The following is a 15,438-nucleotide window of genomic DNA, read 5'->3' on the forward strand; positions in this document are numbered from 1 at the left end:
ATTCCTGCTTGCTGCTTGTCTTTCTATAGAGTCCAAGTTTAGGCTTATAAATCTAGGAAGAATTGCATGAATGCCAGTCAATTCCTATGTATTTACATATCTAATAACTAAGCTTCAATTTTTACACACTGCCACCTTTCCTTTGCTTGAAAAAGTGTATTTCACTTTTTAGAAGTTAAATGGCGGTATTTTTTAAGTGATGAAAAATTTGGGCGGTATGAATATAAAATTTAAGTTTAGGCGTTAGACATGTAAATACATAACAATTGGGAAAAAAATTTATTATTCTCATAACAAATTTATTTTTATCACTACAATTTCACGGTTATGCCTCTTTTGAGACTGTGGCGGAGCTCCGTTTCGTTGCAGAGAACTCCGGAGAAATGAGCTACCCCTTTTTGAAAAATCAACATCCCCGCAAGCTGCATCGACCACAACGACATTTCTTCGCCAATTTAGAATGTCAGATCTCCACAGCCTCGGCCATGCATTCTGCTGTTTGGAAAATGAAATGTCCGAAATAGTCTCCCTCTTCGGTATTTTGGCTTCGTCGCTATCTCATCCTCCTCAATCCTCTAATCTTCTTCTCTCCAGGTCACTCTCTTTCTCACTACTCTTCTCTATAGGCCACTCTCCTTCTCTGCAGGTGAGAGATGTATCAGTTAAATTTTAATGGCTTCTTCTTGAGAAATGTAGGGGAATCTAACTTCCCATAGGTGGGGCTCGATTTAAATGAACTAGTATTGATCTGGTACTATGACTGTTTTTCATGTCCCTTTGGGATTTTGATGTTTTCTCATTTCTCGAGCTTATGATTACAACTGGTGGTGTTTCCATACGCACTGTGGGGGTAATTATTGATTCTGGTTTTGGAATGCTTTTGCTTGACTGTAATTTGTAGAGTTTATTGCTTTGACGCTATATAATTCATGTTGTGGTCCCTGCTGAGTATATTGCGTGTGGATTTCAACCGCTCTGGTGGTCGCGCTCTTTAGGTTTGAATTTGGTTGGTTTTTAATTGCAGTTTGTTATAGGCGGTATTCACAATTTTGTACATAATTTGGATATGTGCAGGCAATCTAGTCTTCTCATCCTTCTGTATGTGGGGTTATGGCCTGCATATCTTTGTTGGCTTTTTATCGTGGCCGTTCTTGGGCTTGCTCTAATTACTAATTTTGGAATTGAAAACTTAATTATATATTTGAAAAACCATTCTTTCTGTGAATGTTGGAAGCTAATTTTAGTTGTTCATTCTTTAGGAAGGTGTTGGTTATCAAAGGTCATGCTAACCGGCTTTTTCATTTATGCTGAATTGGATGGATTTTGCATCAGGGGAGTCGATTGAGTGTAAACATATGCATGAAATGGTTAATTGAATGAAGCTTATATAAGCTTACAAATACCATCAGTTTTCATTGCTAGTCCCGGAACATTTTTCATTTCTTCATATAAAAGTAACAAATTACAAAATCTATTTTCTCAGGTGAAAGGAGTTTAAGAACAGTTGTAAGAAGAGTCAAATTGAAATCCTGGAATTGAAGAAGAGAAATTCATGAGACAGGCAGCCGCCGCCACAAACGATCACATTCTCAGACGGTGGCCTGGCCACCGTCAATATCATGCACCATCGCTGTTGGCCCCGGGTAGCGCCACCATCACCGATCGTTGGGCACTGCCGTAGGGCAGAACCGCGGCTATCAGCTACCGTTGGGCACCAATGTAGTCACCCTCCGCGGCTTACCGCTAATGCCGGCCACCACTGCTATAGCGGACCACCTTTGCCATTGCCAACACCCGTCACTCTCCACCATTGGCACACATTATTTTGAAATACATTATTTCATTTTACTTCAAAAAATATAAATTAGTCATTTATTTTAAACCAAATCAAACAACTCTCTATAAAATAAGAAATATTATCTGTCATTCACACATGTGGACGACCAACGACCGGGCGACACCTCCGTGGGTGTAATTGAATCAAACCGCATAAATTGTTTGTGTTTGATTGTTATGTAAATTTGTTTGTTTCGGCATTATTTTTTTTTTGCATAACACATCACTTAAAACTTGATAATAATGATATATTTTTTAATTTATAACAGATTCATTTATACAAACGAGATTTATATTTTTAAAATAAATTTAAATGGGGAGTTAGGGCGCGGCGCCCAATTCGAAAGCCATTCTTAGGATTTCTGTGTGGGTATTGCAATTGCCACGTTGACGACGGACTTGGAAGGAACCTTCATTGTCGTTGACCACAATATTGGCTCTTATGACTGAAAAATATACTTAATTTAATCTAATTATTATTTTGTATTATCTTATATATTGAAATACTTTTTAAGTGCATTACAATACAATACTACATGAGTTTTATGACAGTTGTATGGGCATATTCTAAAATAGGGATTATTTTATCCCTTACTTAAGAAATACGATGATTAATTTGATATTTACATAAACTCTAGACTAAAATGACTGCATGTAAATGTATAAATAATTGTGGACTATTTTGAAATTTTACTTGGTAGCATGTAGAACATGAGCCCTGCAATTTTCTGAGGTTTCGGTCACCTAACACTTGAAAGCAGCCTTTTTTAATTAGCAAGACCTCAATTATTGACAAAATTAATCTAAGAAAAAACAAATTATTCATTTTTATACCGTGGATTATTGCTTATATTTTCACTCTAAAATCCGAAACAAAATTTAAGTCAAAGATGTTATGCATTATTTTCTTATAAAGTTTTTTTTTCTTAAATTAAAAATCATAATACATTATATTATATTAGTCGCATATTATAAAAAAAAATTAGCTACTTTTTTGGCCTTTAGATCCATTTTTTAATTTTTATGTTTCAAATGAGTAGTTTTTAATTTGATTGTTTTGTTTTAAAAAATTTCATTTTTCTAACGATTTAAGATGAAAGATGGTGTAGCAGTGAGAATAATAATTGGAAAGAGTTGTTAAAGAGAGATTCCAATGATAATAAAACAGTTTTATTAATTGAAAAAAATTTGCAGCTAGTGTCATAACATGATACTCTACACCATTGCACTCTATCATGCACTGCCTTTACAGTTTTGCCATCACCGCCACCACCATCATCATCAACACCACCACCGGATGCCATCATCACCACCAATGGATGCCAGCATCAATCACATTCTACGTTCAGTTTATTTTTCAATAAACCTAATATAAAAACATGAACTCCTACATTGATTTTACATCAAATTAAAGAAATTTAAAATGTTTCAGATACATTTTATTACAATTTCAGTGCATTTCTTACACTTTTTCTTTTTATCATCATCAAATCAATCAAACCCTAAGTTATTACACTTACAACAGCTTTAATTACATATTTCACACCCAAAAGCTTCAATTTTCAAAAAAGGATCTTCAGAGATAATCTCCACTCTCAGGATAACAACAGCAATCTAAACAGTCGAACATCAATCTCATAAAAATTCAAACTTTAAGCTAAAGATGAAACTTTTTTTTTTCCAAATCAGTTAACCACAGCCAACGTCGGCGAGTCCCCAAGACTCTTCTGGCTCGGCGCGGCGAGCAGAGCTGTAAAATCCAGAAAATCATTCAACGCGGCAACAGACTCAACCAGCGCCCGCAGATCATCGGCGCGGCTAAATCCAGCGCCTCCACGCCGCCGCACCGCGTAAAGGTAGAAGGTAAGACAACCTTTTCTGAACTTGAATCGCGCCATCTCGCAGCCGGTTAGCCCTCGCAGAAAGCGGCGGTTCACGTCGCCGAGGGTGATGAGTGGAGTCCATGAGGGGCTGACGGCGGAGCAGAGAGATTCGGATTCGAAGATAAAAAACAGAGCTTTGGAACGGCGAGAGCCGAGTCCGAGAGTAATGGTACGGTAAGCTTCGTGAGCGAGGATGGTGAAGGTTGTTGGGAGGTAAGCGATGGTGGAAGGGAAGGGGGAGGCAGGGGATGGATAGTTGAGGAGGTGGAGGAGTTCCGGCGAGGTAGCGCGGCGGACAGTAAAGGATTTGGTGATGAATTGGCCACCAAAACGGAGGCCTTTCACGGCGGAGCTGGGCTTAAAGGCGGCGTCTTTTTGGCTTGGAGTTGCTCTTTCTTCCATGGCGGAAGAAGGAAAGGTGATGGTTTGCTACTTTTCAATGAAGAACAAGTGTAGCTTAATAAGTTACTTAGTTTGAATTTTTTAAGATGAGTGATTGAAGGATAATAAAATGATAAAAAAATTAATATAATATAATATGTTTTTATTATAAATATATGAGTCGTTTGAATATGATGTTAATTATTTATTTTGAAGTTAAAAAATGTTATGGAAGTTGCTGGCCTGATTAATTTTAATCTCAAATTTATGATTAGGCAGATGTTTTTTTCTTATGGTTCTGGCAATGTATCTATCTACGTGCACTGCAGCACTAGTCTATTTTGTTATCTTTGTTTTGGTTGAGTTGGGATCACTGAATGATTCTAAGGTTTGGATAATCAAGTTTAAGTCCATGGGAGGCAAAATTTAAGAAAAAAAAAATCTGATAATAATATAAAAAATAAAATAACAATAAATGTATAAAAAAAGTTAAATTCAAAGTGGGCAATAATTCACGTTGACATATACCTGAATATGCCCTTACGTGTATGTGGAAATATTTGCCAGTTTACTTTTCACATCCCTACTTCAATCTTTCTAATTTAAAAATTATATTATTTAATTTTGTTAATTTTACATGTTACATTTTAATTCAAACTTTAGTATGGGCTTTACATGTTTATCATAAAATTAAATAATCATAATTTCTTAGAATAAAACAACTTCGCGGCAACAGTTGGAGAGATGGGCCGGGGAAAGATAATGCTTTATAAATATATCGCACTTTAAACTCATCCCAAAATTAGAAGCTGTCCCGATGCTATTTTATATTTTCAACAATAATAGAGAGAGGTATCGACATTAGATTGGATCAAGAACTAAAAATTGACCAATTCTGATTTATTTAATTTGGTAAAACTTCATAAAAGAACTTATAAATTCTCTTTTGACCAATGAAAAAAAAAACTATATGATGAATCGAATATTTAAAATTATGAAAAAAAGGGGAATATTTCATGGGAGTTATGTTGAGAAAGGTGGAGACCCGATTCACTTCCTATTACGGCAGCTTCATATTTATAGAAATCATTTGATAAATTGATTCTAATTTATCTACTCTTAATTCATTTACTAAGCTTCTCGTGCCGTCAGATATTCTTCTCGGTTTGGAACCCCACGTCTTTCTTTTCTAAGCTCTTACCGCCTCTGTTATTTCACAAATTAATCCTTGCTTCTGTGGGTTGGAAAAGGAGAATTAATTTATGCTTCCCTTTTATGGTATTTGGGGAAGCAACAAGCGGGAAACAAAAAAAAAAAATCTTGTTTCTTTCATCTAGTGGGTCCTGCCATCCTTTCAAAGCAGAAGATAATTGGCTTTAAATAGCTTAAGCAATAGGTTCTCCAATTGTAGCTTCTTCACTTTATTTTATGCTTGTGGGCGTGGCTTCTCCTTTAGGTTTACGGTGGAGAAAAGGATTCGCCAAGCTTGCTACTCCTCAAAATCTACTTCTTCGGTTGTATATCTCTCGGGTGGGGAGATAGAGAGAGAAGGAGAGGAGAGAGAGGGAGAGAGTTTTCTTGTAATTGTCGACATGATCGACAGGCATAATTCTTAAATAATAAAATCTTCAGCAACTCTGTAGACGTAAGCAATTTGCAAAACCACGTAAATCTTGTGTCACATTTTCTTGTGTAATTTTCTCGAGCCGGTTTGTCGCTTTATTGTCGTCATTTTTTTCACAACAATGCGGCCTTACCCTTCCATGAATGCCACGAATAATTTGCATATCATAAATTTCACTAATTCGATGATTTGAAAATTTAAGAATGACGGACATTATTCAAAGAGAGCTGCTAACCCCCAATTCATAGAATTGATACAAACTGACCCTGCACTTTTGGAGAAAATATTGCGTCCGAACTAAGAAAAGCTGCGTCCAAACAACAGATGTGAAACAATAGAGGTCTGTGCTCCGCTCCTTCCGTTGTATCACATACTCCGGACACTATTTTTTTGCGCTTTTGATGGTTTGATGTTTAAAGTGCTTCATTTTGTGATTTTATTAATTTATAATTTTCTTACCGTTGTAAAAATATCAAAATGGAAACAATGCAAAAAAAAAAAAAAGAGAGGAAAAAATGTTAAGAAAAAAAGAAATAAACATAACATCTTTTAAAATTTCAAAATTTACATCAATAAACCACAAATTAGATCCGTTTCCCCATATATTGTGTGTACAAAACAAATCAACAAAATGAAGGCATCAAACAAATTTTCCTACGGACTAAGCAAAAATGAAAGTATAGAAAATAAAAAATAAAAAAAATTGCAAAACTAAATGAACCACACTGCTTGCCGCCTTCACAAAATGGCAGCTTATTGAACCTCACTCGACTTAAATCTGTAAGAAAATGAATTAAAAAATTCAAAACTGCTTGAGATTCTAAAATAACTCGTATATGTAACTTGCCTCTGTGCTTCAATCAGAAAGAAGCGATGATTTGAGCCTATTCAGGCGTCCAATGCACCGCGGATGATCTAATGGATCGAAGAGAAGGTTGCTCTGCGCATCAAGGCAGCAGACCCTCACATATTCAGACTGCCATTTCGCCTGCAAATAAGCAAGAGATCTCCATGGCGGGAGAGGCATGGAGTTCTGCTTGAGAGAAAATTTTGCAGCATCGACCATGATTTGTAGTAAAAGTTTAAGCTTGGACATGGAACCGATATAAATGACTGGCAAAGAATTAAAAACTGCATCATAAGATGTAATGGCTCTAGCTATTTCGAAGTGGCTTCGGAAGTCGATATCGACGATTAGTCTTTCAGAACTCCCTGTTTTTCCAGAATGAATTACATCAATGTATTCATGATCACCTGATATGGAATGAGAAGGTAATGATGGGCTTGATGTTCAATAATTATTACAAGGGAATATCAATGTAGTAAGAGTTAAAGCTAATACCTCCAGGGACTTTGCCAAAACCTTGCCATTTGGAAGAACAAACAGCAGCGTCGTAGCCAGAAAGACAAAGAAGCTTTACCAGTGCTTGCCTGATACACCGACCATGGCATTGGCTGCCACCGGAGGAAAGAAGGTCGGTATCATGGAGGGAGAGCAGATAAGTTTGAACAGATGATGATAGTGCGCTCTCAAATTGATCAACAGAGTTTTTAAGGAACTGCACAACATAGAAAGGAATGGTTACATTAATAAAATTCTGTCTGGTTTCCTTCAATTACAAAAGTAGATAATAAGTCATCAGGTTTATAATGATAAATTTATCTTGTATTTTCATCTAAACCTAGTTTAGATTAAAAAACTGCAACTCTTGCATAAGAGAAACTAAGAGCAAAAAAAAAGAGAGAACAAAAAAGATCAAGGAACACAATCACAAAAAATTATAAATGTTCAATGGCTTGAAGGCTGCATTCTGTTTTCGCCACTACAGATTTAACTAGGATTATGAATTTATAGTGGAGAATTACAATTATAGGAGACATCGAGTGTTCTTCACAGGATTAAAACTCAAAATTCACAGCTTAAAGTCCTAACAATTACTGCTGAGATGTTTAATGACAACTTCAATAATCACAAAAATGTGAAAATTCATGATTAAAGATGTTCAGTTTGCTAGAGTAAAAAAAAAAAAAACTGTCCTAATACTGTCCTAATAAATAGCCTCTTCTTCTGCTAAAACCACCACATTCTCTTCATCCAAGCAAGAAAAAAGGGCCTAGAAGCTTGTCACAGAAACGGGGAAATAAGGATAAAAGATAAACATTCGAGAATGTGTGAAGCAACTATGAGAGCAAAAAACAGCTGCGGTGGATAGATTTGGTAAATAGTATAGAGGATAGTTAAAATTACAGTTTTATAACAATCCATTAAAAGTTTCGTAGCCAATGATTTAAATTGAACAGGTGTTAAATATCTCACCGGAAAAAATGCTTAAAAATATTTCCTATATAACTTGTAAAGGCACAAATGTGATTAGGATCATAACTTAACATGATATTCTTCTGCAAAGAATGATTGAGTCTCAAAGTTAAACATTGTTAAGTAATTAGATATCTATAATCCAACAAAGCGCCAACTGGTTTACATTGATAATGTTGCAGAAGCACCATAACATGGTTTTTTTTACTTCTTAATATAGCATATTAGTTAAGATAACCTAGACTTTAACTGATAGCGATAAATGCCCTGTTGAGGTACCTTTAAGTCAATCCATACTTCAATCATATTGTTCTTAAAAGTTCCGTTATCATTATCATTAATTGTCTACCATTTTGCTTAGGAAGAGAGGAAACTAATCTATTATCCCGGCTCTATAAGAACAATAAATCATGAAATAAAGAACATATTGTAACATAACTACCAGAAGCATCGAGGGTCAATCTTACATTAAAATCCAGTAATTGGAATTTTGGAGGTTAACAAAAAATAAAACCTTGTGTAACTCGAGTATAAGACTAAAAAAAAAAATTCCTATTCTGAAATGTATGTGAAACAAAATTGACCTATCTTGAAAGACCAGGCATTCCCTAACTTCTGAACTTACTTGCAGCAACCAAATAACTTGCTAGAATACTATATTTTTCTTCTAGGTAAAGAGTACATGTAACTTTATGTTAAGGATGCATCAACCAATGAGCAAATTTAACGAATGTCAAAATAACTGCAAATAAATCTACATACACTGGAGAGGTAAGAGCATAAATAAGTCACAAGCATGATGCATGATAAAACGCACAAATACTAGAAAAGTACCTAATTTAGAAGTTCCTCAAAAAAGTAATCATCAATTTTTCAGGAAGTAATATGATACTGTAAACTAATAAGAATGAGAACTTCAATAAAGCTTGTAATAAGAAAATTTTAAAGTATGTGGTATAAGGTCATTAGCATAGGGAATTGTATAGGCTTTTCATAGCTTTCTTACGGTCTATATATAGGATAGGACCTACTTTATTCTTGTGATTTGGTTTCAATATTCACTTGTATTCCCATGTCTTTATGGTACAAGAGCCCCCTGTTTTCTCCTTTTCAAGCCTCTTACTCTCTTTTTTTAAAGTGCTAAGTCTTCGCTGCACCCTTTTTCACCGTCTTGAAAGATCCCTTTTCTTGGGATCTCATCGCTGATTTCTTCTCCGATTAGGAACACCTGCATTCTTCATTTTGGATCCCGCCACTGGTACCTTCTCTTCTGCCACAAGCTCTCAATGCAGCCTCATTTCATATGTCGGAAGGCCCCTCGATGGATCGAGTTCTGGAGTGACACTGCCTCCGATTGTCACCTACGTAACTCTCCCCGTTCTCCTCTTTCTCTCGATGGCAAGGTCTAGGTTCGGATCGCTCACCACGTCGGCCTCTCTTGTATTGCTTCTCCGCATTTATTTTCTTGATCTCCAAACTTTCTTTTGGTTTTAAGGGCTGCTGTCGGTTCTTCCTTTCTTACTTCCTTATTCTTTCTTCTTGTCCCTGTTGTCTACTTTTCCTTCCTTCTAATGGAAGATTCTGGGACATCACATTTTCATACCTCCCCTAACTTGGTTTCCAATACCAATATCCCTTCCTAAAATTCTTGATATCTAATATCAAGCAACTGACTCATAATCACTGACAAATGAAAACTGTCCAATACGGCAGGCTCAAATTCTCAAGATATTTGCAGCCAATGGATTTTATGGGTTTCTTGATGGAAGCAATAGCCGCCCTCCGAAAATTATTCCACACAGTGTTGGTCCAATTGTTCCAAATCCTCAATATACCAGTTGGATCTCCTAGGATCAAAACCTTTCAGATTCTTGTACTATACTGTATCGGTTGTTGTCCTCTCCTATGTATTACATCTCCAAACCTCTGCTAAAATTTGGACAACTCTTGAAAAAAAACTTCGACTCAAAAATCGATCAAGAGTAATTCAACGCAAAAATAAATCACACCATATATCAATTAATAACAATACAATGACACAATATCTCTCAGAGATTAAGGCACTGGTGGATAACATCATAACGGTTGGTTCCAATATTGATCAAGAGGATGCCATTCTCTACATTCTCAATGGCCTTCCCATCAACATATTTAAAACAACTATTCACACCAAACTTCATCCTAGGATGATCTCTATTCCTTTTTTTGCAGTGAAGAAATCAATTTGGCAAATGAAAAATCTAAGGAAGAAGAGATAACTGATAATCAAATGGCATTTTTAGTCACTATAGGTCGTGGTAACTTCCGAATGAAAGGATGTGACAAAGGAAACACATTCCATCAGAAAGGGACTTCAACCGCAAACTCCAAAAACAACAAACAAAGCATCCGGCCTAACATCAAGCATCAAATATGTAATGTTACATTGGTCACTCCACTTCAAGTTGTTGGCATAGACGAATCTAGAGTATACTCCGACAATAACACCCTAAGCTCTTAACGCTACCTCTCAGGAATTGGTTTTGAATTTAGGAGCAACGGCCCATCTCATAACGGACATGACTCAACTTCAAAAGCTGAACCTTATCATGGCAATGAACAAGTTGTGGTTGGTAGCTAACAAGCAGTTCGGATTCAGCATATGGGTAACGGGCTTCTCCCCACACCTAATCGTAAGCTTAAACCATCACATATCTATCATGTTCCCTCCATATCCCAGAATCTACTCTCAATTCAAAGATTTAATAAAGATAACAATGTAACTGTTTCATTTGACTCAACTGAAATTTCTATCCCTGACTCACATAATGAGTAGGTTCCTCTTAAGGGAACAAGTTGCAAGGGTCTCTATCCAATTACTTTTCAGCAAAACCATCAAGTTCTTGCAGCTTCAGCTATAAGATTACATCTTGCTGATTTATGGCACAAAAGACTAGGCCATCCTCAGTCCGAGATTGTTCACACCATCTCCAGGACATAGGATCTCAAGATTCATTCACGCTTTTCGTCGTGTCTGTCTTGCAAATTAAATAAAGGTCATAAACAACCATGCAAGTTAAATGAAAATCATCACCATATATTTAAAATTGATTCATACCAATGTATGGGATCCCTCCCCAATCATGCCCCACCAAGGATATACATATTATGCTGCTTTCATAGATGACTTTTCATGATTTTACAGGTAAGATAATTATCTCTTGCCATATGGTTTTTCTATGAACATCATTTTTCCTATGCCTTTGATGTTGTTGCCTGACCTTCACTGCCACAAAAAGCTCCCCCTCACATCCCTCTACTTCCATTGCCATGCCCCTGCTCATGCCACAATCCCCATACTTAGTGATACTCCTAATTCGAACCTGGCATCAACCGCTTGTCCCGTGTCCACGTTAAACCAGCCGCATATGAATGAGCCGTTTGCAAATATTCTGCAATCTAGTTCCTCGACTGATTCACCATTTCCACACCCTGTCCTGAACTCTATTCATCCTATCCTCGCTAAATCTAAGATCGATACCCTCAAACCTATCCATAAACTTAACCTAGCATACTTTATTGCTTCGATGTCGGATCCCACATGTTATACATAAGTTGTCAAGCATATTCAATGGAGAGAAGCTATGGCTAAAGACTTTCAAGTTCTTCAACATTAAGGAACATGGGCTTCAGTTCTTCCTCCTCCTAACATTCTTGGCTTATTATAGACATATACCACTAAATTCAAAGCCAATGGCCAGGTTGCTCGGTACAAAACTCGACTTGTGGCTCAATGGTTACAAACTAGAATTTGAGATCAATTAATTCGAAAATTTTAATTTGATTGCTTAAATCCATTGTATTAGGATATTGTTCACTATAGATCTTCACAATAATTGGGAGATATTGCAATTTGATTTTCCTAACATGTTTTTGCATGGTAATCATTAGGATACCATCTATGTGCATCAACCACAGGGATTCCAAGATACTCAGCACCCCAAACATGTTTGCCTTTTCAAGATGGCCCTTTACTGTCTCAAGCAAGCTCCAAGACAATGGTTTAATATACTATCTATATTTTTTATTGAAAATGAATTTACTAATAGTAAAGTTGATCCATCTTTGTTCATATATAATAAGGATAAAGTGAAAATATTTGTCTTAATCTATGTAGATGATATATTAGTTATAGGGAATTGTATCATAGCTATATCCAGTTTTATATCTAATATTTATTTAAGATTTCTGCTCAAACAACTAGGATCCGTGGCTATTTCTTGGGCACTGATGTGACAGATATAAAATGTATATTTTTTTAAAAACATCATATGCATGTTCAATAACTTTTGAGCTTGGCTGGGATGCAAAATTGCAAGGCAACAGCTACTCCCTTACCTATTGAGGCTCCTATTCAGCCAAAAAAAATGTAGTTATTCAATAATCCCGACTTCTACCGACAATTGACTGGATCTCTGCAATACTTAAAATTTACCATACCATATATATCATTTGTTGTCAATTATCTATCTCAACATATGTATGAACCAACAATCTATCATTTTCAACTTCTTAATACACTTCTCAAATACATTCAAGGGACTCCGAGACATGAACTGGTCATTCAACAAGGTGATCTAACTTCGAGGACATGTGTGGCTAATTGGGCAAGTGAAAAAAATGATAAAAAATCTACAATTGGGTTTTGCTCCTTTCTTGGACAAACATTGATCTCATGGAATGTCAACAAGCAAAATATAGTTGCCAGATCGTCGACTGGAGAGGAGTATAGAGCTCCGGTTGCAACTACCACCAACATCTTATGGTTGTGAAGACTTATACAGACATTCGATGTTCATGTCAAGCATCCCAGCATGATATACTACGATAATAAATTTGTTACATCTTTGACTAATAATCTAGTGTATCGTAAGTGGAGAAAGCACATTGAAATTGGTCATCATTTCATCAGAGATCAAATAAACTAATTCTCGTTCATCATATTAGCTCTCAAGATCAAACAACTGATATACTTACCAAACTATTATCTTGCCAACAATTCAATCTACTTCGAAGCAAGCTAATAGTTTAGTCTGAATCTATTAGCTTGAAGGCGAGTAATAGGAATTAGAGCTTAGCTGAAGATTGCAGTAAGTAACTTATAAAGTAAGTGTTCTAAGGTTTGTAGCATTGGGGTTTGTATAGGCTTTTCATAGCTGTCTTGTGGTCTATATACAGGACCTAATGTACCCTTGAGATTCAGTATTAGTATTCACTAGTAATTTCTAAGTCTGTACTCTTAAAAATAAAATTCTTTAATTTCTTCTCTTTCTTTCTCCTCTCCGTCTTCTATTACCAATTATTTTTTTTCTAAACACTTTCACCCTAAACCAAACAATAAAAAAAAAAATCAAGATTGTCTTATACTTCCATGCCAATCTGAGGACATACAACTTTATACCAAGCTTTTATACATCAACTTATCTAGCTACCATAATGAGACAAAGCTATTTATGCAAAATCACCTAACTTGTTTTAAAGCTATCATCACGTGCTTCATGTATAACAGCCAATAAATGTTTTAACAGTTCCAAGCGTTATAAATTTTGAATAAGCGATTCTAACTCACCAGTCAATTATAATTTGTAAGGTTGTCACCAGATAAACACGGATAAAAAGAGTGATTCATAATGGGGTTATGAAAAGAAAAACCCATTGAACGCTATCATCAAAGTAGTTCACAAACAAGGATAGAATAGAAAAACTACTGCCACCATCAAATAACTTGCTGAATATGTCAAGTACAACAATAATCGAATAAATTGTCTCTGACTTGGATATAAAAACATTAATCTCCCTGAATTATAAAATTTCGTATTAAGATATCACATCGAAAAAGAGCGTATTGGCAAGCGTGTAATGGAAAGAAAAACTATCGGGCAAAATAAACTATTAGCAACAAAGGTAAAAATTAAATTCATCCACTAAAAAATGCAGTATAACTGGAAGACAAGAAAGCTCACCAGGACTTTCTCTGCGAATCGATTGGGATCAGAAATCCCGGAATCACTGTCACTACTGAACATCGACTCCTCGCCGGCACTCCTATTCTCCAAAAAATCACTCACCATCACCGCTAGATCGTGCTCACTCTCGTGGCTGAAACCACCAATCTGTCCCACAAACTTGCTCCCCTCCGCGCCAGCAAGCCGCGCCAAAAGGTCCCCGGAAGCCGCGCAAATCCGACAATCTCCATCCACCGCTCCAATCCGGCCTCCGCCAACGCCCCTCCAACCCAACCTTCGCGGCCCTAACTTCATCGGCCAGTTATGCGAGAAATCCAGAATAGAACGTGAATCTCTCACCTGGATATTAATTTCTTCTGTCAACAACATAATAGCGCCCCGTAAAATCTTCCGCTGAAGCCTAATTACTCGTTGGACCTGGATTTCCAGTCAACGATACCAATCAAAATTCTAGAAACCAAACATGCTCGATTCACAGAAACTAAACGGAAAACTTCAAAGATTGTAAAAAAGAAAAGAGGAAGAGAAAATCTCACCCTACGAAGCAATCCGATTGATACCTCAGCGAAAAGAGAAATGAGAGGGAGGAGAAGGTGTAAACCTTCATCCTCTCTACTTATAAACAGGTGATTGGCTTTACGAAATTACCAAGATACCCCACGACTCTTTCTATTCCCGTCAGTGTCCCATGTCGGCGATAATACCATTTAAGAAATATAATTCTCCTCTCACGATTAAGACCGTCCATCATAGATCGAGTGGACACGATCGTATAATGCATGCTGTCGCGGTCTTAAATGGACGCGGTGCCGGGTCGACTCATAGCGATTTCGGGTCGATCTAGACCGCCCATTTAATATATAATAATTTATATGCGAGAATGTATTAAAAAATTTTGAATTCATGAAAACAGCTAGCATGGCGCCACGTGGCATCATCCGGAAGATTCTAGGAGGTATGTCAATTGATCTAAAGTTTGCTTATTTGCAACATCATTGTTATGCATTTAAATATGTAAATATGGTTAGTATTGCATAAAAAATTTCGCTACTATGTATTTTTTTAAATGTAGTGAAAATTATCATGTCATATTGGTGGGCCGCACGACAAACTCTTTTATTCACATGATATAAAAGGGAAATATAAATGATTCTGATGCATTAGTGTAATTAATACTTAAATATTTATATTTATTTATGTGACTATCAATTTCTTAACGGCACATAACAAATATTACTGATTTTTTTTTTCTTTTACACAAATAAATTTTGATATGATTATGATATCAAAATATTTGAAGTGTTGGACTACATCGGGAAGGTCGGAGCCAATCAAGCTACAAGAATAACAAGAAGACAACGAAACAATCTGAGTTTGAACCATTCGATCGGA

The 15,438-nt window shown here is 36.2% G+C and overlaps 2 protein-coding genes across 3 annotated transcripts; both read right to left on the reverse strand.

The window, feature by feature from the left end:
• Nucleotides 1–3,345: 3,345 nt before the first annotated feature.
• Nucleotides 3,346–4,164, reverse strand: LOC110022964. The gene has a single exon (XM_020722140.1). The coding sequence runs from the start codon at nucleotides 4,119–4,121 to the stop codon at nucleotides 3,522–3,524; it is 600 nt and encodes a 199-aa protein (XP_020577799.1). The 5' UTR covers nucleotides 4,122–4,164; the 3' UTR covers nucleotides 3,346–3,521.
• A 2,144-nt stretch (nucleotides 4,165–6,308) lies between these two features.
• On the reverse strand, nucleotides 6,309–14,651 carry LOC110022914. 2 transcript variants are annotated; one of them, XM_020722073.1, is made up of 5 exons: nucleotides 14,583–14,651; nucleotides 14,044–14,463; nucleotides 7,067–7,283; nucleotides 6,572–6,978; nucleotides 6,309–6,502 (listed from the first exon to the last, which is right to left on the reverse strand). In XM_020722073.1, the coding sequence occupies exons 2-4, from the start codon at nucleotides 14,413–14,415 to the stop codon at nucleotides 6,581–6,583; spliced, it is 987 nt and encodes a 328-aa protein (XP_020577732.1). In that variant the 5' UTR covers nucleotides 14,416–14,463; nucleotides 14,583–14,651; the 3' UTR covers nucleotides 6,309–6,502; nucleotides 6,572–6,580. The 2 variants fall into 2 exon arrangements, with proteins under 2 accessions (XP_020577732.1, XP_020577731.1); XM_020722072.1 differs by having other exon boundaries at nucleotides 6,309–6,978.
• Between the last annotated feature and the right edge of the window lie 787 nt (nucleotides 14,652–15,438).

This window comes from Phalaenopsis equestris, unplaced genomic scaffold, assembly GCF_001263595.1.
Source record: "Phalaenopsis equestris unplaced genomic scaffold, ASM126359v1 Scaffold000203, whole genome shotgun sequence".
Taxonomy (NCBI): Eukaryota; Viridiplantae; Streptophyta; class Magnoliopsida; order Asparagales; family Orchidaceae; genus Phalaenopsis; species Phalaenopsis equestris.